This window comes from Sprattus sprattus, assembly GCF_963457725.1.
Source record: "Sprattus sprattus genome assembly, chromosome: 2".
Taxonomy (NCBI): domain Eukaryota; kingdom Metazoa; phylum Chordata; class Actinopteri; order Clupeiformes; family Clupeidae; genus Sprattus; species Sprattus sprattus.
The window spans coordinates 60,141,667-60,167,767 of NC_137921.1; the positions used below are offsets into that span (position 1 = coordinate 60,141,667).

At 39.4% G+C, this 26,101-nt stretch overlaps 1 protein-coding gene across 4 annotated transcripts in view; it reads left to right on the forward strand.

Moving 5' to 3' along the window:
- The first annotated feature begins 14,185 nt into the window (after window positions 1-14,185).
- Window positions 14,186-26,101, forward strand: part of enah (ENAH actin regulator) — a 39,578-nt gene continuing 27,662 nt past the window's right edge. For 3 of the 4 annotated variants that reach the window (XM_080831989.1, XM_080831991.1, XM_080831992.1), the window contains exons 1-2: window positions 14,186-14,333; window positions 25,840-26,005. In XM_080831989.1, the coding sequence (XP_080688115.1) occupies window positions 14,320-14,333; window positions 25,840-26,005 (180 nt within the window). In that variant the 5' untranslated portion in view covers window positions 14,186-14,319. Of the gene's footprint in view, window positions 14,348-25,839; window positions 26,006-26,101 lie in introns of all 4 variants that reach the window. The other variant, XM_080831990.1, reaches the window with a different exon arrangement.

A 26,101-nucleotide genomic window follows, 5' to 3' on the forward strand; every position in this document is an offset into this window, starting at 1 on the left:
CAACAGATATTGACAGCGCATTAATTTTGAAAGAGGAACAGAGAAACGCGATCAAGGCATTTGTCGATTGAAAAGATGTTTTTGCCGTCCTTCCTACGGGATCAGGTAAAAGTTTAATCTATCGTAATAATAGCCTACTACGTTGCTCTGATTGGTTCTAGGTATCCAATTCAGCGAAGAGGAATTTTCTTTCCTGGTTCGTTGAAACACGCCCCATAATCACAGCCCAGTGGTCCGGTCTCAGACTCATATTCTGACTAGAATTATGAGTATGACATCGTCAGGCTAAAACGTAGCACTAACGATTGGGACTATTTTGATGAGATTTGGACGTGAACGGGGGGCTGAGTGACGTAACATGGCAGAAAATGCAATTTTGAATTACTCAAAATCCTTACCAGCATAAACGATAATTTTTACGCCACAAACCTAGCACAAACGAACAGGAGTGTTATTTTAATATTTTGAATGGGTGGGGGGGGGGCAACTTCACACAGGTTCAAAACATCAAGCAAGTGCAACACAAGACAAAGCAAGACGGCAAATAAGCTAGGCAGACAGTAGAAAGCCGGGCTGTGTCAGGCAATCCTACATTTAGCAGCTATATGCCTATGGACCCTGGTATGGCAATGGCACGGAGGCGCCCCAATTTTTTTCAAGCTGTTATTTTAAGGTAAAACTGCTTATCCTAACTCTAAGCCTGAAGTATAATTGTTGCATACTGTTATTTTAATAGCCATTATTAGCTTAAAGTGTGATTCAGATTTTTTTACCCTCATATATCGTGATATCATATCGATATCGTCTGAACAGTGGAAAATATCGTGATGTGAATTTTAGCTCATTTCGCCCACCCTACTGTGAAGAAGACACTTGCTGTGAAATTTAAGAAGGATCTTGGAAAACTAAAACATTTCCTAGGAATTGAATTTGGTCAGAATGATGGATTTGTAAAAATTAGTCAGAAAAAGTACCAAAGGTAGGCTACTGGAAAGATTTGACATGTCAGATTGCCATCGTAACTTTTTTGGAGCAATTCAATATATCTGTTGTTCTGCCTGTTTTCTGATATACATGCCTAAAAGGTGCCTAATATACTGAAAAAATATCGGCATTATAATTATTATAACTATGCTGATTTTCAGTTGCCTATTGTTTGGTGCCCCCTCAGGACTCGCGCGTACTGCGCGTTATGGGAGCAGCGGCACTGGAAGTGGTAACGTGAAATGTCACTATGAAACAAAGCATGCACTTCGAACAAAAATATCTCCGCCTGGTCTTCACACCTTTTATGCCCAAGTTTAAACCACAAAAAGTGTCACCTTTCACACAAACAAGGCCAGCCCACATCACCTTTTGTGCATAGTTCAGTATTTGTTGGAGTTATGTTTTTTGGAATTTAATCGCTTCTGTTCCGGACCCTGGACTGAATGGAAATCTGGCGAGTGGACCTTTTGGTTTGAGTACCCCTGCTGTATAGGATCACCAGAATACGAAGCCTTGGAGGGGGCGTCTCTGTGCGTCCCTTGCGTGGCTCACGTTGTTCGCAAAGGCTCTGCGTCTGACTGGGGATAGAACGGGTGCTTGGCGGCACTCTACATAGAGACTGCAGGTTTTTGTAAATTCTGTTTCAGGATTAACGCTAGAGGTTTCTAGTTTCCAGCCATATCTGCTGCGATGTGTTAAGTAATTTACAGTGATTGTTCTGTTTATAATTTTATTTCAATTTATTTTATCCTTTGGTTGTTAAATGGATTTAACGTTTCAGTCCTTATTCTTGAGCAACGTTAGTCTGTTTTGGATAACAAAAGTGTGAACTTTCCCAAAAAAATAGCTATTGCTAGCATGCTAACATAACTTGCTGCGAAACATCAGAGGCTTGGTATTCCTGACGAGGCATCACCCAATTAGACTTACTTGGTTCTATCTCTGAAGACTTTTGGCTAACCACAATGAGGTAAGGAATATGGAGTTTTAAATTCCCATCACGTTGTGCAGCAAAACCCTGTTCAAACCCCCGTTTTGAATCACGTTTTTGTTTTTGTTGTCGTTTTGTTGTTTTGTGTTTGAGCTAAAGGGTAGTGGAGATTTTGAGACGGCAAATAATTCCGATTTGCTTTCTAATGCAAGATGCAACGTTATGAATCAGTAGCAAGTTCCAGCGTCAACGTTAGCTTTGTGTCACAGTGTTGCTACTTACTCGCACTAAAAAACGGTATTACGTGAGATCACTAATAGTGGTTGATTTCAGTACATTAATAGTGTCGATATATTACATAATATGTGTTTGTGTCTTGTGCGTGGTCATCATAAAGGCATTGCTACAATTAACACTGGCTAGTCAGTTTTTGCAATGCAGCTGTTATAATTGCTGACGCAACCAGTGAAATCCATGTAAAATTTCAACAGCCTCAGTTTATTTCATGTAATTACTAAAAGCATTGTTTAATATTTAGATAGATTAATTGATGCCCAGAATGACTAGGATTTAAATATATGCCCACTCAGCGCTAATGCTGTTACCAACGTTAAGGTCTTCATCAGAAACACGAAGACGAAAGGAGAGTTTACTAGGCAAAACAAAACATGTGGTTGATATTCCATATAAAAAAAACACGGTACAGTTATGCAACGCAGATTACACAAATGACTAGACAGATCAGTTACTTCGCTCTTTGACAATTTATTTTAACTTTTGATATAACTTTTTCTCTTCATTATATTGATGATACATTTTTGTTTTAATGGACACTACTTTCTTTCAGTCCCGTTGTTTATACTTGTGTGTGTGTGTGTGTGTGTGTGTGTGTGTGTGTGTGTGAAATAAGTCATATCTTCATGAGTGAAACCCCACCCCCATCAAAGGACTGTGCTTTTGATCCAACTTATTAAATACAGACTATATTTAATTCATCGTACTTAACAAAAAGCTAACCAAGTTGATAAGAAGCAAGCCTAATGTTCATGTGGGTATGACCTTGGATGCTAATGTGATGAGTTGATGGTAACGTTTTATAGGCCATTACCCCCATTCCAAATAACACACAAGAGTAATGCAAAATGAAGTGTTGCTATGAAGTTACTCTAGTAACTCTAACTTCCAGGAAATTCTATAATACTGTACCCCCTTACTACCAGACAAACATGGCTGACCTACATTCTTAATTAAAAAAAATCTGTATATTTAGTTTTACACATTTTTCTGATGGGTTAGTTTTCGGTGATTCAAACCGAATAGATAGATAGATGGATACTTCATTAATCCCGAGGGAAATGTATGTTACACTTTTTTAAAGTCAGCTTATTACACATCAGGATCCTCTAGCTGTCCGTGTGTGCGCCTTCATAAAAACGCTGGTGTTCGTACCCAGTCCTGGCTCTGGAAATGGAAAACCTGTCCAAAAGGTCCAGCCAATCAGCACGTTACCTCAGCACAGAAGTTAGGGCTATAATTTGGTAGGCCGTTGAGCTTGAATAACCACAATCTTTCACCAGAATTGCGACTGCATCTTAAAGGCTATATATTTTTAAATACGAGTGGGTGGGAAAAGAAGAATTTAACTACTAATATACAAAAAAAAATAAAAATTGGGGGTATTTTATCATATGATGGTGCAACTAAGTACTGAAGGAGTTGCAAATCAGGATTAAAGATCAGAATTTGTAGTGAATCCAATTCATCTCTTTTTCATTTTTATTTTGCCTCTTAATTAGACTTAAGTTAGAATGTAAGGGTCTTTAAATGTCCTTCCATTTAGAATACTGTGTCCTAAGGATAGAAGGAGGTGTGATGTGATGTGATGTGATGTGTCTTTCAACCTCTTCTCAGGTCATATCAGACTGGCATTGTATTCCCCACTTGTATCCCCCACCCCCATGATACAGGCCTTTGAAATATTTGCTCACGGCTGGATCCTTGTGGCAGGTCCCATGTTAGAGAAGCTGCCCGATACATATTCATGTAGGGCTATTGGTTGACATCCATTCTTCTGTTTAGAATACTTAAACTTGGACTGTTTCTATGTCTAATCAGACACAGGTTAATGTGAAACCTTCCTCTAATATAGTTGGTATTAGAAAAACCTACCAACAGTACCTCTCCATTGTAGATTGTGGGCTGTTTCTTGACATTTAGCAGAGGCAGGACGTGACTGATGACAAGTTGCATGCTCAAATGGATGGAAGTGGCTAAAATTGACAAATCTGAGCCGTATAGAGAGTTGCATCAACAGTAATCAAATTTGCTGAAAGTTCACATGGTTCATGGACTGCTAGATCGTTCGAAACAAGTCATCCATTCCAGCAATAAATAGGAAATTGCCATTAGAACAAACAACAGCAAAAAAAATGCGCAAATACTAAACAATGTAAATCTTTCAACAAACCCCAAAACAACATCCCTTAGTGCAATATTGAGCCATGTTCAGTAAACCATTCCTATCTTATGTGCAGAAATACACTGTCAGGCAAAGATGGATATTTGTAAACAATGCATGTATGCAATTTTTGATGTATCATTACTGACCATATTAAAGTGACAACTACAGTTTATCCCCCTTTGTTTATTAAGTGGACTAACTGGCAGTCTGATGGTCTGACTCCTCAAGCTAACAATGTAATAGCTCAAACAAAACAAACAGAGGATCAAGATGATCTATGACAAAAGTAACTTTGGGAGGGATTGGTAAAATCCTACACAATGCTGCATGCTTTCCAGGTATAAAAAAAAAACGTATGATCTTTCCCGCTCTGTTCATTATCCGCTTGAGCTACTGAAGAGACCTTGCAGTTCAATGCCAGATCATAATAGCGGCAAAATGTTCTGAATCGTTGGAACTTTAGTTTCGAAAGGGTGAATATTTTGCATTTGCAGTCCCGTTGCAGTCTGCGAATTTACAACACCCACTTTTCAGAGATTTGCCCACACAATTACAAGCTTGCGAGTCGTGATGTTTGGCACTGTTGTCAACTCTGATTTTAAACTCTGTGGGGAAAAAAGCTTGAAAACTGAATTCAGGGGCATTTACCTGTAACTTATTGGTTGCTCTCTGCTGAAGAACAGTTCTATCACATGTCGTATTTATCGGGTTAGGTGGGATTGACAGATGGCGGTGCCAGTGACTGACGTGCAGGATGCAGGGTCCTCCGGCTGTCCACAAGCTGGTGCCTTTGACAGGCATGGACGTCGGCATTCGATTAGTTCCGCTGAAAAAAACAATGGTTCGTGGTTCACGTTTGATGTTCATCGAATGGTACCTTTGGAGGAGCCTTACTGTGATAGATAAAACGATGTCGCTAGCGTTGCTGGAGACCCAACCATGCACGGATTACCAGGTAGGATCTGATCTTGCACCCTTGAATAGATGGTTATTCAAGTATAATTACCTAGATGTACATTTGTGTTTTAATGCATGCTTCATGTTTGGATGTTTTTATCAGCCTAGACCTAGCTAGCTAATGAAAAAAGTTTTCAATTCAGATGGCTTGCTTGCCAGATAGCTAGGTATCTAGCATGCAGGACTCGGCATGTTATTGACAGCTGGACTGTAGGTGTACTGTAGCCTACACCAGTGGTTCTCAACTGGTTTAGCCTTGGGCCCACAATTTCCCATGGTCATTATGTTACCAGATTTGATAGAATTCAAACTAAAATAAACATAGGGCCAAGTTTTCTCCCTACATTCATAGCACATTCATCTCCATCCATAAGATTCCGAAGAGTCCATACATCTGACATCACATTTTAGGAGGTTTTTATTTATTTAATGATTTATTTTAAAACCACCCTGTGTGTGGTTTCCTAGGGACTTTCACCCGACTGAATGATTCAAACAATACGTTATGTTCATCGATTTCTTTCCCCCAAACAAAATTGCATAAACAGTGGGGAAAATAAGTATTTGAACCCCTTCCGTTTCACAAGTTTGCCTACTTGCAAAGAAATGTGTGATCTAATGGTAGGTCTATTTTAACAGTGAGGGGCAGAAAATCAACAAAAACATTCAGAAAACTGCATTTTATAACAGTTATGAATTGATTTGCATTTGTTGCGGCAAATAAGTATTTAAACCCCTTAGCAAAACATGACAAGTACTTGGTGGAGAAACCCTTGTTGGCAAGCACAGATGCCAGACTGTTTTTCTAGTTGGTCGACAGGTTTACATACATCTCAGGATGTGTTTTGGTCCACTCCTCTTTGCAGATCCTCTCCAAATCCTTAAGGTTGCGTTTTCAATATGAGGGAATGAGGTTCACGCCCAATATATCACGGTACATGGCCCTATCCATAGTCCCCTCGATGCGGTGGAGTCGTCCTGTACCCTCGGCAGAGAAACAGCCCCAAAGCATAATGTTTCCACCTCCATGCTTGACGGTGGGGATGGTGTTCTTGGGGGCATATTCAGCATTCTTCCCCCTCCAAACGCGGCAAGTCGAGTTGATGCCAAAGAGCTTGATTTTGGTCTTATCTGACCACATCCTGTCTACCAATCCTCTTTAGAATCATTCAAGTGTTCATTTGCAAACTTCAGACGGCCCTGTACATGTGCTTCCTTGAGCAGGGGGTCCTTGCGAGCACTGCAGGACTTCAAACCATTACGGCGTAGTGTGTTGCCAATGGTTTTCTTGGTGACTGGGGTCCCAGCTGCCTTGAGATCATTCACAAGCTCCCCCCGTGTAGTTCTGGGGTTATCTAGCACGTTTCGGATGATCTTGCATAGAGCCCCAGAATGAGGGCAATTGACAGTTGTTTGGTGTTGCTTCCATTTGCTAATAAGTGCTCCAACAGTTGTCTGCTTCTAACCCAGCTGCTTGCTGATGGTTTTGTAGCCCATTCCAGCCTTGAACAACTCTTTTGTCTTGCCCATGGTGGTGAGGTTGAAGGTGTGTAGTATGATCCTTTTGACCGGTTTCTTTTATACACACCACAAGTTGAGATCAGGTGTACCTTGTTAGGCCTAATGAGGACTGATCTGTGTGCCTCGTGGGCACATAACTGGTCTGTGGGAGCCAGAATTCTTACTGTTTGTTAGGGGTTCAAATACTTATTTTTTAATTCAAAACTGTAATAAAATGCAGTTTTCTGGATGTTTTTGTTGATATTCTGTTTTTATTTACTGTTAAAATAGACCTACCATTAAAATTATAGATCACGCATTTCTTTGCAAGTGGACAAACTTGTGAAATCGGCAGGGGGGTCAAATAGTTATTTTCCCCACTGTACAACATGCTTAGCTCAAATGACATGACAATACAATACCTTACCCAACAATATATTAGTTAGGTACGGTAGTTAGTTAAACGTTTCACGTTTGTAACAGAAATATTTATTCTAAAAGAAAGATTCAACTAACTCCCCCCTGGTATCCCTGTAGAAAGCTAGTAAGTTGAAGCTCTCCTCACTCATGTTCAAGTGCTACTGAAGCTGGCACTCTCATACAGCAGGCTATGCATCTGTCGCTCACACAGAACTTCCTCTGGCTTGTTCCGAGAGCTCCCTTTTCCCATTGTGATTGAAGCATGAGAATCGAGAGGTCTCAGCTTCTTCCATTTAAAAATGTAAGCTATTGTTCATATATAAGAATACAGAAGTAATTAAAGTTCTGAAGGAACACACACACTGTGCGACTCATTTAGAATGATTCAGCGATACACCAGTTGAGAAACACTGGCCTACACAGTACTTGCAAAGCTATTCTTGAAACGATTGTGCTTTATGTTTGGAAATGTTCATTAGACCTTTATAGCCAATAAAAACCTTTTAGCAGAGTTGAATCAACCAGATGGCTTGCTTGCTAGCTAGCTATCCAGCTTGCAGGATTTAGCATGTTATCGATAACTGTACTCTATCTTACACAGTACTTCCAAAGTGCTTCTTAAAACATTTCTGGTAAAGTTACTCTTGTACTTTCGTGTAATCTATTGAATATATTGGAAGTAAGTTGGTCCAATTCCTAAAGAAGTCAATAAATCCATACACCAACCCAGGAATTTTTTTATGATTGTGTTGTTACTGCATTTCCAAATACTGAAATACAGATTAATTTGATGGTGTGCTGTGCATTGTTTTCACATCAGTGGTACATAGCAAAATCGAAACAATTCTCTTCTATTCTGCCTGTACTCTTTGTATGCTTACACTTGTCTTGTGTGCTCACATCAGGTGCACCGGATACAGCTCTAGTGGAGAACCATGGGTCAGAAGACTGACAGTCATCCAGCAGCTCCAGCTCAGTAGATTGGTGAGTGGGCTTTCAAGTCAGGTTACTTAGGTATTATTACCCTTTAACAGGTTTTGTGATCTCTGCCTTTTTTCATACACATTGTGTTTCAGGAATAATAGTTGTGATTCACCACTGTGGCACACGGCCGTGGCTAGTGATAGCAAGTGAGTAATTTAATTGTCCTAATCTTCAGTACACACACACTCTCACATACAGTCAGGTAGAGTTGCTGTCAGATGTGATAGTTGTGTTTGTGATTACAACAAAGTAATTGTAAATTGTAAATGCATTTGTCCCCTGACCCTCCAACACATACAGAACAATCCAACTGTGTATCTCCCTTTTCCACACACACACACACACACACACACACACACACACACTATAAATGGAATGAAATTACAACAAAATATTGCGTGAATTCACCTAGCTCCACACACACACATCTGCATGCACCTGGGTGTGTTTTTTTCTTTTCCCCACAGTGAGCTTCATGTGGGATGCCTCTGTGATTGCGGTGTTAATGTTGGGACACTTTGGACTCTTAACCTCCACCAGCCCAAAGGGTAGATCTCTAGGGTCTACGATCAGGTCACCTGGACTTCAGAGTGCATAGTTAAGCCACAGGGGTTTACTTGGCATATGTTTGTAAACTGTAGGAGCACTTCTGCCACCAGCTCCAATCTCCTTGTACATTAAACGTCTTTATTTTTACATGAGCTTTTCCTGTCTGTTTATTCAAATGTAACCTGCTATCTGAAACAGTAATGTTTACCTGAGTGTGTGGCTGGAGCCAAGCCACAGGGAGCAAATAAATGATAGCTGGCCCATGCCGCTCTAGTGGGCTGCCTGGTACAGGAGTGCTATGATGTGGTTCCAAAATCCTCTACCTGCAGTACACAAACCAGTGAACCGATTCTTTGGAATAGTCTGCCAGATTCTTTAACTCTGTGCCATTGCGCATGGGCAACCTTTTATAGTTTTTCAGACTGCAGCAAACATGGCAACTAGGCAGAAGAGTTCTAAAGAATGGCTGTATTTCACACGACAAAATGACATCTGCGCCACTTGTAACGTTTGTAAAAAGTGTATTTGGTATTGGGGCGCTACAATGACTTAATATGGAGAATCGCCACCGTGCCATTGCCATACCAGGGTCCATAGGCATATTACTGCTAAATGTAGGATTGCCTGAAGCCGCCCAGCTTTTTACTCTCTGCCGAACTAGTAAGTAGCTTATATGCCGTCTTGCTTTGTCTTGTGTTGCACTTGCTTGATGTTTGACTGTGTTAGGACAGTTGTTGACTAACTAGTTTGTCATAATGTCAAAGTCGGCACATTTCAAGAGATTTCGTTAGTTTTAGCCGCTAGCATATCGTAAGCGATTAGCAATTGATCCGGAATGCTACTTTAAGAAACATTGTTAAGGTGCAACCGGTTCTCGCTCAGGCTGACACTGAAAGATAGTAGTGGTAGTGAGAAGAGGAAGAAGAAAAAAGAAGATAAAGAAAAGAAAAAGAAAGACAGCGGTAAGTGGAGTGGATGATTTAGGCTAAGCATAACATTAACAGACGACTGCTGTTATTGAAAAATGTGGCTAGGCTACTTTGTCCAACTAATAACTTGAATAGCAGCTAGCGTTAAAGCAAACCTATGCTGATTGATTGATTTGTTTATTTGATGAAGAGGGACAGTGTGCATTAATAAACATTACATGTTAATGCACCCAATTGTAGCCAAAAGGCTAGTTTTCATTGGCAGTCCCCCTGCCAGAGTGAAACTGGCTAAAGATAGGGAAGAATTACAGCATAACATTGGGGAGGGTAGGAGAGAAAAGACAACACCCAGACTATGCTCCTAGAGGAGTACAGTGTGGGAACAGTAAAAAAAAAAAAAAAAAAAAACAACGCACACCTCAGCACATATAACTCACAAACAATACATACATGAATACAAAACACCAGAGCTACATGAAAAAGCTGCCACTTGCGTTGGCACTAGGGATAGCCAGGAGTCTCATGACATGACAAACACTAAGCAGGCGAAGGCGTGGGATGTGACCGAAGGTGTCAGCTTGGGGTGGAACGTAAACAGCTGCAGAGAATTCCCTGGGCAAGTTGGAAGCCCGGCAGGCATAGGCGTAGATTACAGGGGGGACATGTCCCCACCACTATTCATAATTTGAATTTTGTCCCCACCACTTTTAAAAATGTGCAAACCAATTGCGACCGAAAAAATCCCCACATATTCAACCGAAATTGTCTAAATCATGCGATAGGCGCGCACGATTACATCCTCACAGCATGCACACCTGCCTGGCTGTGTGTGGAGCAAATGAGTTATAAATACAATTTTGATAAGCCGTTGAATACAACGCAAGTCTAGTTTTCTCTAAGAAATGAAATCATGAAGAAGCACTGACTGATTTTATACTCCTACTCGCAATCTGTCTTCAGACTTATGGTGACTATTTTTCCAAAAAAAAAAATTCACTTAAATGTGTTTTACGGACTTCAGAAGTTTAACGTAAGAAAATATCTCCACCTTTTAAAAATTAGCTAATCGCTAGTGATGCTAACGACTAGCAAAACCTGTTGAAATTAGCTTACTTTGACAATATGACAAACTAGTTAGTGAACAACTTTCATAACCCAGTCAAACATTAAGCAATTGCAAAACAACAACACACTTAACCCATTTTTCCAACTATCACCAGTCTGCAGTAGCCTGTTACGTGTGTGCTAACTGGAGCTACTGTATATCTACTGACTGGCTGTGAGACACCCTTGTTCTATTCATCAGAATAAACGTCTGTGGTAGCCAACGAGATTCAACGCTGTTTGTTAAAACAACGCATGAGCGAGTACACCCGCTACAAATGGAATGTTTTGTTTGGAACATGTTCTAATATTTTGAATAAAAAAAAGCTTTTATTTCATACATTTTGCGTCTGCATCAGATTTTTTTGCCTAACATAAGGGTGATGAACACTGGTCGGTAGGGCCCCTTAGAATTTCTGCCTAGGGCCCCCACACTCCCTAGAATCGCCCCTGAGTGTGGTTAGTACGTCATTGCTTGTTTACTTATCTCTGGAAAATCTGTGTTTTTTTTACAAGTGTTTGTAACCCCCACACACACACACACACACACACACACACACTTTTTTTCTTTACTTCTGTGAGGCGCATTGTGTTACCTCCGGAGGAGGAGAGGTTGACTGTATATGTAGGTTTGGATTAAGTTCCAAGTTCCTTACCCAATGGGCGAATTCCAGGTGTACCATCAACACCCATTCACGTCAATTGACCTGGGAGTTTGATTAATAGGCAATCTGACCAATCAGAAGGCCGATATTATTAGCCGATATTGTTGCTATCCACCATTTTTGCATCAAATTATCTCTCAACTTTGGATTCTGGGAGGTATCCCTAATAGATCAAACACTCAATGTTACTATAAACAAAAGCACATGCTGGGTTGTTCACACTGACCACGGAGATACACGAAGATGGAGCACTCTAGGTAGGCAACGGTACATGGTATTATGTCGAACCGTCAAGGCTGTAATTTTCCTTTAATTTCCAGTCTGCGCTTGTACATTCAGATCCACAGAACATCTCTTGAGCCTGTCAGAATTTTCCTGGAGTCTGTTATCATAAAAGCTGGGGGAACTAAAAACAAAGTTATTTCAGCTCCAACTTGACAATGGCGAACACTAGCTAGACAGTGAGAAGCAAATTTGGAGAGGCACCGCAGTCTTTTAAACCTGCTGTGTGGGAATATTTTGGACAAGGCGTATTCCGTATTCTATGCAAATTGTTCATGGGTCCGCTCTTGAAGGCATCTTAGACTTTACCTTTGCAGTGTTTGACAGACAAACTTTTCCTCTGTTACATGATGACGCAATCTCGCAACACAGCCCTTATTGCCCAATGACGATGTCAGAACATACTGTGCTGATTGGGAGCAGGGGTCTCAAAGACAGTAGCTCTCACAAGCGTTTCAGAAAAAGGGTGAATAGAAATGTTCAGTATGAGAAAAGTAATGAGGTTTGAATCAGTGAAGCATGCAGATCTATTCAAGTAGACACCCAAAATTAAATTATCAACATTTAAAGGCACCCAGTGCAACTTTCGAGGCTTAAAAAAAATATTTTTTTACAAGTAGTAAGTTTCAATAACTCCATACCATTACATATCAACATTCAAGGGGCAAAGATGAGACGTCGTTGTGTGGTGAGAACTGATAGAAAATCGTAAACAACAACAATCGCCGCCATTTTCCCCCCAAATCTTTATTTAATGGTGCCACCAATAAATAAAGCAGGATTCCAGTCAATGGAAAAATGGCCTCTCCCCACCGGCGATTGTTGTTGTGTACGATTTTCTATCAGTTCTCACCACACAACGACGTCTCATCTTTGCTCCTTGAATGTCGATATGTAATGGTATGGAGTTATAAAAACTTACTACGTGAAATTGAATGTTTATTTTTCGAGTCTCAAGCCTATAAAGTTGCATGGGTGCCTTTTAAAATGAGCATAAGAGGTTGTATTTAAGTAATCACATCAATTACCAAACTAGACAGATATTTTATGGTGCTAGAGCTGTTAAGTTGTGTTTCATAAGATGCTGCAGGGAGTTAAGAGTTGTAATTTTACACATCCATTTTATATTGAAATCGATAATTGATTTAGAATCGAATCGTTGACCTGAATCGGAATCGAATAGTGAGGTGCCAAGAGATTCCCACCCGTAGTGGTAACCATGGAATTCTTGAACCATGGGTGAAGTTCCACATGCTGCTTGACACGTACGTTTCGTACGCATGTTTGTAGCAACATCTTTAGATAAGACAATAGGGATTTTTTTTTAACCATAGAGTTGAAGTGCTAACTTATGTCTCTTTTTGAGGTATGGTTTTATAAGCAATTACTTTTTGTATTATCTTCAAATTCATGTTGGTGGTATATGGTCTTGTGAAAGACAGATAAACACACCCGGCATTCCCACTAGCTGTTCAGCGTAGGCTCTGTGTAGTTCTGTGGTCCGGGACCCAGTGAAAATGTTACAAAAGCCTTCACAGCACGACATCAGTAATAGTATCACCAAAACACGCCAGTTAGCATGTTAGAAAACATTTCTCCAGTTCCCTCCGAGCTATTGGTGATGTTTGCAATGTTTTTGCATGCTTTTAAGGTAGTTAGCTCACTATTTTCTGACAAAAACTCTATAATGCTGTGTTCAATGGACAGCAGCTTGAGATCACTGTAATCACCAAAACTATTATTCTTAAATTGAAATCAAACATTTTCAAATGTTTGATTTTTGAGGAAGCATTTACCCTGCCTTGCTTGCCTCTATAAGCCCCCTGTGTCAAGCACATGCATGTTTTTTTTCTCTCTCTTAGTGTTGCATAACCACAGTCCTTACTGATGAAGTTACTTCATTCTTAAAATAGCCTTCATGCTCTCCTGCAACCTAGAAGGTTTGAAAACTGAGGTGACTTTACTTTAAGCAAGTTAAGTCTGGAGAAGCTCTAGAGATACTGAATTGCTTTTATGTGTATGATGTGTTACCATGTTCTGACTCACATGGAGATAACTTTGGATTCCACCATAGTTTTTTTTCTGCACCAGAGATTTGAAGGTAGTAGTATAGCGATGCAGGTCAACCATGCTAAAAGTCTGTTTTATTTTAGTTTTTGTTCACACCTGTTGCTGTTGTCTGTTATGTACCCTTTGCCATCTGTGATTCTGATTTACTTACTGTTACATAGTGACAGACGTCCAGTAACCTAAGAGTTGGAGACTCCCTCTCTCCCACCCCCCTGCATCTGAGCTCATGAAGCCTTTCAGTCAGCAGGTTTATTCTGGGGTTAGGAGACATTCTTGTAGGGCTGCCCAGTTGCCTCTTTTAGCAAGGAGGGAGGGGATTCATCAGCAGGGTGGTCAGAGCACTAACAGGACCCTTCCACTTTCATCAGGCAGCTCAGAGGACACCTTGGAAACCTGGGACACAAGGAGAATCTATTGGGGAATTTTTTTTTTAGGGCAGTCTGACTCCTTGCGGGTGGAGTTTTTGGATATACTGCCAAGATGACACTTGATGTGTAAGTCTGCTTGTGTATGTGACCATCAACTAACTTAAATTTGATCTGTTTATTTTGTATCTGGGAGCTTATCCAAAATCTGACCAAATCTGTGTTTTATGTTCAGAAGAAAATACCAGCCTAGAGGTTTTGGTCATACAAAGTGTGTCCCGGGTCTCATTCATTTGAATGATTTACATGGAAAGGCAAATACAACCCTTTATTTTGAAGGCGTTTAAATCATCATGTTTGTTGAGTTAAGATCATCATGTTTGTTGTTTCTTGTCATTTTTTCAATATATCGGCATCTGTTGGCTGCCTCAAACAGCAATGTGAACTGTAATGTTCAGAGATTATGTTTCTCTATGTCCCAATCAAATCAGTACACCCATTCGTGCCAGATTCCTTCTCTGCCAGGCAGGATGTGCTCGATCTGAGTATATGAACGAACAGCATACTTTTACTACTTTCAGAGTAAGCCTTATGTTGACCTTTTCTGCTTTTTTCTGAAACTTGTGTCCGTGTGCCTGGACTGCCAGTTAGTTTGCTTTTTTTTTTCAGTCTCTGGCATAATTCTGAGAAAAATGAAATGGATTAAGTAATTGTCTTGATGTGCTTTGCTCTATATTAAAACTGGCAGACACAGATACTCCTAGAACGTTGGCTAATAAATGTGGTCTAAGCTCTTAAAAACCACAGGATAGCAAACAGATGGATTAAAAAAGATACGGAATCCATTTCACTCAACATTCATCACTACTTTAAGTCAGAGTCTGGTCAGTACTTGGTATCGGTTAACTTCAGGTGACTTTTGGAATGTCTGGTTCTATGCTGGGATACTATTTTCATTCCATTCTCAGTATGGAGGGTCATAGTTTGTGCTGAGACAGAGAGTCTGAGGCCACCTGTTTCCTTTAATCACCATGTTTTCTATGGTCACCTGTTTTTAAGTTGTAACTGATGACAAGTGTGTAAAATGTGGGCTATCCCCATGACGAACACCTTTTGCTCCTCATTGTAAAAGAAACATTATGCACTTAACTACAATTTGTAATTTGAAACTTGGGATTGCTGCTTTTAACTCACATCTATTAATTCTGACTTCTATGAATGAAATATTGAATGGCCTCCAGAGACATTACATTTACCATAAACAGCTCTACATTGAAAGTATCTACCCTCTGAAAAGTACGGGTTTGTTCCAAGACCCTGTTAATCCACCCAACACATACCTAGAACCCAACAATAGTAGATGATGACACACATTCCTTCAGTGTTCTGTCAGTGAGGGTCAATAAAGCTTTGTGCTGTCCTCGAGGTCAGGCTGTTGACATCCTTGGTGTGATGTTTCATGTTGTTTCATCATCCATCATAACAGCTCTATCTAAACATTTAGGTCCATGACATCAGCAAAGTAGAAGTAATCCGGCACTCTATTTTGAATACAAGTGCCAGTTCAGGCAGTAGAGACATTGAAGTCATGCCAAGTTTAAAAGATAAGCATGTCTTTGTCTATATATTTTTAAAGGCATGCACTATCCTGCTGTTTGAAATCACAATAAGTTCCCCATGGTGTTCTCCGTGAGGTTTTCACCGTCCCTTATGGTCCATCAGCCATTTAGCTGACTTAGGCAGTGAGGGGACCATGTTCCAAAAAGACTATTGTCACATACATAGAAATGTACTGTTACATATACGTATGTTTTTTATTTACCATTATATGTGTTCCATTCCATTCTATTTGCCATTCTTTGTGTGGTTTGTTGTAGTTGGCTTTGTGAAAGGTGCCCTATGCATGCATGTCCACAAGAGGGCCGCCTTAAAAAGAGAGGCTATCCTTTTTATGTCGGGCCGGGTTCAAAACGGCCATTAATTATGCAATACAGGTTATTCAGATACAGTATTGATTTGGCAAAAATAAATATCAAGACTTGTGATATTTCTGTAGAAAAGCATGACTGTTTTGAGTAGAGATAGCAGGGTTCCCACTCATGACATGCCTACTGTACTCGACAGGATTAGCCCAATTATTCAATGAAAACTAGACAACAACATTTTCCATTCCTTTTCTATTAGGCTCCCTAGACATCTCAATATTAACGACTCTGATGCTCTCTCAGGACAACCTTGGTGTTTCGTAATGAGGCACACATTTTCACAATAAACTGCATTTAAAGTGGCATTATGTAGGAATTGTTCTTCAGGGTTCGCTTAGGATTAGCAGTTTTACCTTAAAATAACATCTTTTAAAAAATTGGGGCGCTACAATGAGGTTTAATATGGAGAATCTCCTCCGTGCCATTGCCATACCAGGAGTCATAGGCATATTACTGCGTTATGTATGTTTGCCTGAAGCCGCCCTGTTGCTTCTGTCTGCCAAATTAGTAAGAAGCTTATTTGCCGTCTTGTGTTGCACTTGCTTGATGTTTGACTGTGTTAGGAAAGTTGTTGACTCAGTAGTTTGTTATAGTGTCAAAGTAAGCACATTTCAAGAGGTTTACCTAGGTTAAGACGCTAGCATCTCGTTCGCGATTAGCAAGGAGATCTTTTTTGTCAATTATGGTAGATTGTTACAATAAAGTCATCTCATTTCTATCTCAAACTGTTTCTCCTGAGGGAGAATTATCTGGGATTTCTTCCTTAGGAGAGATATACAGTATGTAATTGATTAAATTGATACATTGTTAAAAACAAAATGAGATCACATCTAGGTTTCCTGAGCTGGAGTCTATGTAAACTATAATATAACCAATTTGAACTGCTTTACTTTCTTTGACCTCAATATCCCACATTGGGATCACATTGGGAGGTGGTTACACCTTGAACGGAATTATTTTCTGCTATATCATATAGCTGATAATAGTAATAATAATAATTGTTGCAATCGGTAGTTAATAGTAAATCATGTAAATATTGCAGTAAGCAGGACACTCATAGCGCCCCAAATGAGCAAAGTTTGAATGATTCCAGAGGACTGGAATTTAGGAAGTGGCCAAGTTAAGTGCTAATGTTAAAGCATTAAAGTTAGCCATAGTCTGCTGATTCAATGTAATTGAATGGTAACATTGTAATGTTGTTAAAGTTAGTCGGTTTCTCAGTAGGGCCAAATGTATTAAAGGTACTTGTAAATTAATATCATAGCCTATATAATATTGGATTTACCTAAATATTAGTTACTATAACTTTAGATAGCGTGACCTTGTAGTGTAAAGGCCAAAATATGCTTCTACGACTGCGTTACACAGTTGTTCGACGATCCAATGACCACACAAACAAATCGAGACAGTTTAAAAAAGAAGATGGTGGACCAAACTCCTTCGATGGTCGTTTTTGTACATACAAGTTGTTTGTTTGACCTTTTTTGCCTTAGATTTTTTTTTACAAGTTACAGAGAAATAGATATGCAATGTAAAAACCCAGTTATTGTAAATGAAAAATACGTCTGAGGGGATTTGCTAGGTTTCTGAGCCAGCTATCTAAGGTTAGCATGCAACTACCTACAAGGTAAACAGCGATGTATTGACATTGACGGATAGTTATACAATTTGGGAGGTGCACGTCACGCCATGGAGAGGTGCTTGGAGGAGGTTTGCAAAAACGCAAGGGGCTATGCGTGTCTGCGTAAAGGCAGACCATACATTAGGCTTAAAAGTTAATTCATCATTGGTGTTGTCGCTTGTGTCACTTTTGGCGAGGCTAGCCTTCAGGTCTACAAGATTTGGTTATATAGGCCAATCAACAATTTGTTAAATTGTTTATTCAGTGGTTTGTGATTAAGTACTTGAATGTGCATATGTTTACAAGACATTGCATTGTAAAAAAAAAACATTTTGGGCATAACCCTACATTTGAATATAAAGTAACAATAGTTTCACTTGAGTATAGCTTTTGTTTGCTTTACCCACCTCTGTTCTCCACATACCCAGTGAGCTTTATTTAGACATAGACCACATCAATTCCACTCTGCAATATCACGTATAAAGAAAAACTGTTCATGTGTGGCAGGCAAAGTGGAGTGGCTCTCTAATCTGAGCTGCTAGTTTCTTCATTTGTGTGGAGAGAAGAGGTGAGGTTCCCTCCTTCGCACCATGTGTACTGCCAATACCTTGCTGTAGGCATCCTCACACTCAGCGCACACACACGCACATTTGCCTTGCCCTTAAATTGTATTGCCTCATTTTAAAACGTTTAAATGAATCAAAATACCCTCACACGTTCTGGAGGTGGTGCACATATAATATTGTTGAATGGTTCAATTTTGTTTAAACAACTATATGCCATGATGGTGTGGAGAAATTAGGGTTTTAATTAATTGAATTGAAAATGGCTGTACTTTCAGTTTTCTGCATTTTTTTAATACAACTGATTTTAGGGTTTTCCCTGCCATAGCAGGCCTAAGCGTTTTTGCAGAGCTTCTAAGTTGACTGACCATAAAAATGGATTTTGCAGAGAATCCAAGCTGAATGAAAATTTGAAATGCTGAAAACACATGAAGTGATTCTATCCTAAACTGGCTGCATTTTCAGTTTGTCTGTACAATTCAGTTTGAAACAATAATCCAGACTTGTTATTAAGTGTCAGTTGTGTACAATTAGCCAGACTTGTTATTGAGTGTCAGTTGTGTACAATTAGCCAGATTTGTTATTTAGTGTCAGTTTTGTGGGAATTATGAGAGTGGACCCGGCTGCAGCTCCTCCCCTCAAAGACTTTGCATCATCGCACTTAGAAACTGGCAGACTTAATGTGGATTAGCTGGCAAGAAAGATGGCAGTACACCGCAGTTCTCCGCCTTTGAAAAGCAATGATTGACAACAACAAAAAACTTTCAAAAACAATGGCTCGCTACAACAACCACATGTTAAATATGTGAACATTGGTCATGATGAAGCCTATGCTGATTTAATTCATTTTAGTAGCTTAAATGTACGCTATACAGTAGCATAGAGTACATACAAAGCCACACTTTTAAATGTATATCTGTCCTGTTTAATTTAGTAACAATAGTGTTCATCTGAAACAACTTTATAGCTCTCTAAGAAAATGTGCTCATTTACAGTAGTGCTCATTTACATGACTTATTGAAGAGTATTAGTGCATAATAATGATAACTACATCAGTGCATTTTCTACTCTTACCTTACAGTATACTATCAACATATGTATAATAATGTGTAATTTAACAATGCCCTGGGACAAGGGCTGAATAAACCACAGGATGATTGTAGACTACACACACTTTGGATCTTTTGTTGTCTGCAATCTGGAAGTTAGGTAGTTAGCTAACTTGAGGTAACTATATAAACTTTAAGTTTGTAGTGTAATTGATTTATAGTTGCAAGAAAGCAAGCTATGATAGACAAGAGTCGAATAAGTTGCTTGTTTGAATAGTAAGGTGTGGTGGGCTTGTAGAACAACTGTAAGGGAAATGGTTTGTTTGTGTGCAATCGGTGCTTGTAAGGATGCTGGAGTAAGTTCATTCAGTGAGTGTGTGCTTCTTTGGAGAATATGTGCTTGTGAGTGGAAAGAGCTTGTATCAAATGATAAGTACCATTGAATCATGTGCTTTTAAAAGCTATGCAGTCGTCCAACTGGCCTTAGTAAACTTATTTTTTCATCAGTTTATTTATCAGCTTATCTTGACAGAAATATTATTGTCCTCACTAAATGTTACTGTTGTAAACGTGTTGGTATAAAAATGTTTACAGTAGGTCACTAGCAGAGACTTGAACTAGATCTAGGAAGGAGAGTACAAGAACACAGCTGAGAGGTGGAATAGAGAGTGGAAGAAAGATGCTCTGGTGAACAGTAATAATACTGTGCAGTGAATCTATCTTCCTTAAGGATGATTCTCCACCCAACAGCTGCTAGTGTCTGCTTCAGTGCTTGTTGCCAGGTTACCCTTCATCACTGTGAGCGTTGGAGGGGGATGTTGTGGGGGTTTCAGCACTCTACCAGCTCGGAGCAGCACCATTGATCTGCGGCACTCTTTAAATAATGAAGCAGTGATGTGTTCTCTCACAGAGCTAAGAGAATGAATCGACAAACATAATTCTGTGGGGCGGACTGCTAGCCGCAGATAGTAAGGCTTAAGCCATACTACACCAGCACTGGAGTGCTATTTCACCGTCAAAGGAGCCATGCAGCTTCAGTCCGCCTCCAACTGCAAGGTTTCGGCTTTCATTCTGAGTGAGAGATGCACCTTGGCATCCAAGATGGAAATCCACCGGTATGTATGAATGCTGGGACTGGTCTGCTGCTGCTGCAGGGCTGGTGAGGCTGTTGTACAGAAGGGATAGTGTGCCCTTATCAAAGCAACTGTTGCATGATTTGTGAGTCATGTGTAGCATCAAAGCTGTGGGTCTATGGAGAGGAAATAGTGTATTTATGTGCAACACAAGCTGATGTGATATTTATTGAATTCCTGCACATGTTTTCATGCGAACTTCCTTCAAACTGCAACTGTGCATGTCTTTAGAGGTTTGTGTTATTTAGAGTCTTTCCTTAGGATGATTGCAGAAGAGCACAGTGATGAGGGAAAAGGTATTTTTTGTGTACAGAATTAGCGTCTTTATATCATGAATTGTCCCTTACAGTTACAATTCAGCAGTGGATTGTGTAGCGGTGCTGTTGTGTCATGAATAATTTATAGTTGGATCTCAAGCGATAGGCTAACACGTGTGCAATGTATACCTCAGGATAACTCTGTGTTGCACCATGCACTCCATTCTTTTCTAGCATGGGGATTGTTCTGTTTCTGTTCATTCTCTTGTTTTTCCACTGTAACCTGTCATTATTAATGAGGGCTTTCATAAGGACTGTAGTGGAGAGAGAATCTTTCACATTCCCTTTTAGGGAATGCTTTAACAACATGGACATTGTTTTGGCTGACAGCAATGACCGCTTTAGCAGTACTTCCACGCTATGTGTTGAAAGTGACGCATGGTCATAAAATGCTTTGTTAGAAAATGTATGTGTTAGAAACCGTGTGATTGGAGTTTGTGTGTTTGAGTTAGAAACCGTGTGATTAGAGTTTGTGTGTTTGAGTATGCCATGCAAATGAATGGTCAGTGTTGAGTGGTAGGATAGAGTGGCCTGCAAGAGAAACAGGTTCCACTGACTTTATACCTTCAAACCACCGTACTGCTTCAAAAGGTAAATTAAGATGACAGCTGAACAAACACTGATGATAATCTTTCTCTCTTTTTTTTTCTTTTTCTCTCTATGAGAATTAAGTACAACATTAAGGTTTTGCACACAGTCAGTGAAATATGAAATAGGTCCATTGGAAAGACAGACAAGCCTGAGACAATTCATATGAAGGCCAGGCATCTACAACGTTTGGCATTTTGACATTACAGTTCCATAGCAAATGTTATGTCAGATAGAAGTGAGGCCATTGAACAAGAAAGTGTACAAATACTATAGATTCTCTGAATTTACTAAAGATTCTATGATGATTTAAATTTTGCATATTTAAACAGTTTTTCTAAAGAGAACAGACAAATGCTGAGCATGGAACTGATACAGCCTTAAAGAAGAACCTAAAAGATTGAATAATGTATTATTTAAAAAAAGATACCTGAGCTTAACCACAATACTGTTGTGTAAAAGCAAGTACTATAGCAGTATATTATGCATTTAAGATATTTAAAGCCTAGTTGAAAATAAAACAGATTATCTCATTCTCGATCTGATGTGGTTAAATTTTTCTCTTTATGCTTAGCCTGTTGGAGTTGCATGTGCATAAGTGTGGGGATATATTTTAGCATATGTCCTCATACATGGTAGCAGTCATTATTCATGAAAATGATATGTTCAGTTTGAAAAGTACTATTTGTTCCTAAAGGGGCTGTTTATTGGTACCCAGTGATGAATGGACATGCTGTGTACATAAACATAACATAACGGACAATAGAGAATAATCAATGCGATAGTCTATAGAGAGTATCACTATTAATGAGAGTCCATTGTAAAGCTTTATTGTAAAGCCATATGAAAAACCAAGGTGCTTCATGCACCTACATCTCCTTCAGCTGTGGGGAGGGGATAGTGTGTACTGGTTAGCCTGCTACATACTACATGCTTTTCTCAGTCACTTCAAAAGCAAGCATTCTGAACCAGGAGACTTATGGTTTGCCTTATTAAATTGATTGAATTTTTCTCCAAATTAATTAGATTCTGTATTTTCCATTGGTCTTTCCTGGATTCCGGATCTGAATCTTTTATTATGTATGTGGATTAAAGTCATTACATGTCAAAGACTCTTAGACTTTAACACTGATTCGCTATCAACCTAACTTGATGTTGAACACTGATGGTGTGGCCACTATGGCACACAGTTGTATTTGTTCAAACTTTCAGGTGGATTTGAAAGACTGATGAAATCTATGCAAAATATTCCTGTTCCAAAAAGTCAGTAAAAAAAGTCATGATGCATGTCCATTCTAGTCCTAGGCCCATGGCTATTTTATCTTTATTTAGACACTGCTCTATGACTTATTTGAGATCCTCTATCTGGACATACATCATGTCAATGTGGCAGTGTAGTACCTGAGTACATGTAGCCTTACATGTAGCCATCTGCTAATGAAACAACTAAGGTAGAAAGCCTTGTTAGCCCAGAGTCATCTCTCTTGTGCCAAATCACATTGTGGCCAATTTTTATGATCTATACCAGGGACTTTGTCAGTACTTAATCAGTCGTATAACCAAGTTATTGAAAGGCCAGTGTGCTCATCTGTTGTTGCCAGATGTCGCCTGGGCTTGAGTTTGCCTAATGTATGCTCTCTAACTTAAGTTTTTAAGAAGCCAAATGATGCGTCCTACCTATGAGGGCGTTTGACAATCTTTTGTGGTGTTAACCTGTTAAAGATGTCAGCATCATTGCTGAAGAGATCAGTTTTCTCCATCATCACATTATCATACCAACATGATAACAACAAACCTTTGTTGTTAAAATGTTACCAATAAATCCATACCAAATTGCTTAAAAACAGACTTTTCATTAGTCATTCTATTCACATGCTAAAGTCTTAATCATTACCTTTGGTTTTAAGATTTTAAGTCCACAATAAACTAAATGCAACCCAGGTCAGAGCATAGTTCCCTTATTCTGAGGCAAAGCAGCCATGTGGGAGTAGATATGGAATGACCTGTAATGATACCTTTGTCCTCTCACCCGTAACCTGAGAAGAGATGGCTGGGAGTAGGCCTGTGTTCTCTAAATTTTTTGCTGTGTGTGCTAGAATGAGGCCTGAAGCAGTTCATGCAGTATGCTGGTTTAAACAGTCATGGGGTTAATATGTGCCAAAATGTACAACTGCATGTGTGAGTATAGTGTATTTCTAGTGTATGCTGCGGAGAGTCTGTAAAATGATAGTCTTCAGTTCATCTTGAAAAGATGATCACTTGTGAAAGGCTTTGTGTTCGGATAGCAAGGGGTGTTATAGGCTGTTAGCCCTCCCAGTGTTACCTTTTTGATAGCACAATGACTGTGTCTTAATCGTTAAATGGCCATTTCTTTGTACATATCAGTGGAGTGACCCATGCTTATAGCCTATCCATTCTGCTGGGCTAGCTCGCCACTATATTTTAAGGAACTTCTTTGTGCCCTAAATGAGCTAGAAATTGAAGCTCGATCAGTGGTCTACTCCAAGCACAGGGATGTTTTGTGTTCTCCCAGCAGCTCACCTGGCTCGCAAAAGCGTGTTTTTCAAGTGGGATGAATCGACATTTTCAACCTATTCTGGAATAGAAGAGGATATTTCAGACCAAATAGCATGGAACCGAGCTGGGGAGGAACTAAAGTTTGTACCATGCTCAATGAATCCAAACACGGCACACGGCACACGGCTCTCAAATGCACAAATAAACAGAGTTATCAAGCAGTATATAATCACTGTGGTCTGCAACTGTAATAACACATCCAAAGTTACATTTCCAAGCAGAGAAACTGATTGCTTTCCGGACTTTAATCTACAGCCAACCTTTTTGGCAAAGTACTAAATTGAACTTTTAATGTTGACTTGATTCATTATATTGCCTTGCTATTAATAGTGGCTAGCATAACTTTGATGACTTAAAATGGCTAGCAGTGTAGCAATGCTGAAAATATAAACAACGTTTAGGCTACTAAATGTCTTGATATATGTCATTCTGTTATTTTGGCGTAGCTCAGCACAGCTATTTACATAAAGCCTACTGTAAGACTTAGTACACAACCAGATCAAATCCTCTTAAAATGATTGTTAAATATCAGACCAAACACACTTCTATTTTGATTCAGGACTTATGTAGCCTATACAGAACACTAATGGTAATTGCTGGGAGGTGGAGCAAGTGACTGCAAGAGCCTGCTAGGCCCCCATGGCACAGAGACTGCTGAAAACAGCTGTAAATCACCTTTCCAAAAAGAATTATCTAGATGCTTCCATACTAAACATCTTTCCATCTAAACCCAACTGTTCTCAGATGTTTTTGTTAATTGATTTAATTTTAATATGTTTTTTCTTTGTTGAGAGATGTAAGAAAAACATGCATTGGTGGCTATCGAGTTTACAGGTTGGTCCTGTTTTGGGTTGATGATTTAGGTCACCAAACTAGCTTTCTCATTTGAACTTTTGCTTAACTTTTCACTCTTTCCACAGTTGAATTAAGTTATTCGTCGATTTTCATTGAACTTTCAGCAAATCACAAGCATGTCTGTCTTGAGGACTTAGTGGAGTTGAATCATCCCAAATACCATCCCATTCTTTACGATTAGGATAACATAATACAACTGTTCAGAAACAGTTTTTGTGGGTTCAAAACTGAAGATACCTCACGAAAGTGTGTACCACATTATTATTATTATTATTATTATTAGTAGTAGTTGTATTATTATTGAACAAACACTCTAAGAAACACTCAAGAACTGACTTTTTGTGAGATTTTATCTCTTTCCCATCCATATGAAAATCAATGTGAAAATGTAACCCCTCACAAAAACACCTGCAGCATACTTCTTTGCCTACCATAGCTGTATGGGATCGAACAATGCTGAAAGAAAAACCTATGGAAAATTATGAATCCAGTGATAATTATGCAGCTGTTTCATATGTAGTCAAAAATGGTTATGTTGCACCCAAAACAAGTTTTGTGGATTTTGCTAATGATAACCTTTGGATTTAATCAATTTGTCTTTTTCTGAATTTAGTGTTTTACAAGGAAGCATCACGTTTGTTTTTTACTGTTTGTAACTTCCTATTTAGAGTGAATAACATGAGAGCTTGCTCTGTTCTGCAAAGATTAAACGAATCTTGTTCCAATCAGGAGCTAGCAATGAAGGAAACACAGGCATTTCTTTAGTACCATGTATATTTATATCTTGCCATATGCTTCTGCCAATGAGGTTCTTCCGGTTTTCTAGCTAAAACCAGAGGTAATCTCCAAAACCTTTGGTGAAAACACTGTTCAAATTGTTGTATAATGAATGTGTTATGTTTTATGTTGTACCCGCTCATGATGATTCTCCCCATATTCCTTCACAGCGAGCAGAGTATCTGTCAGGCAAGAGCCGCTGTCATGGTATATGACGATGCCAATAAGAAGTGGGTTCCTGCTGGTGGTTCCACAGGCTTCAGCAGAGTTCACATCTACCACCACACAGGAAATAATGCCTTCCGTGTGGTGGGCCGCAAAATCCAGGACCATCAGGTGAGTGGGAGATGAATAGAGACTGATAGGATCAATGGGACTTATCAGCTCATATAGCCTATCTATAAGCCAGATTATATAAACTTGATATGCAGA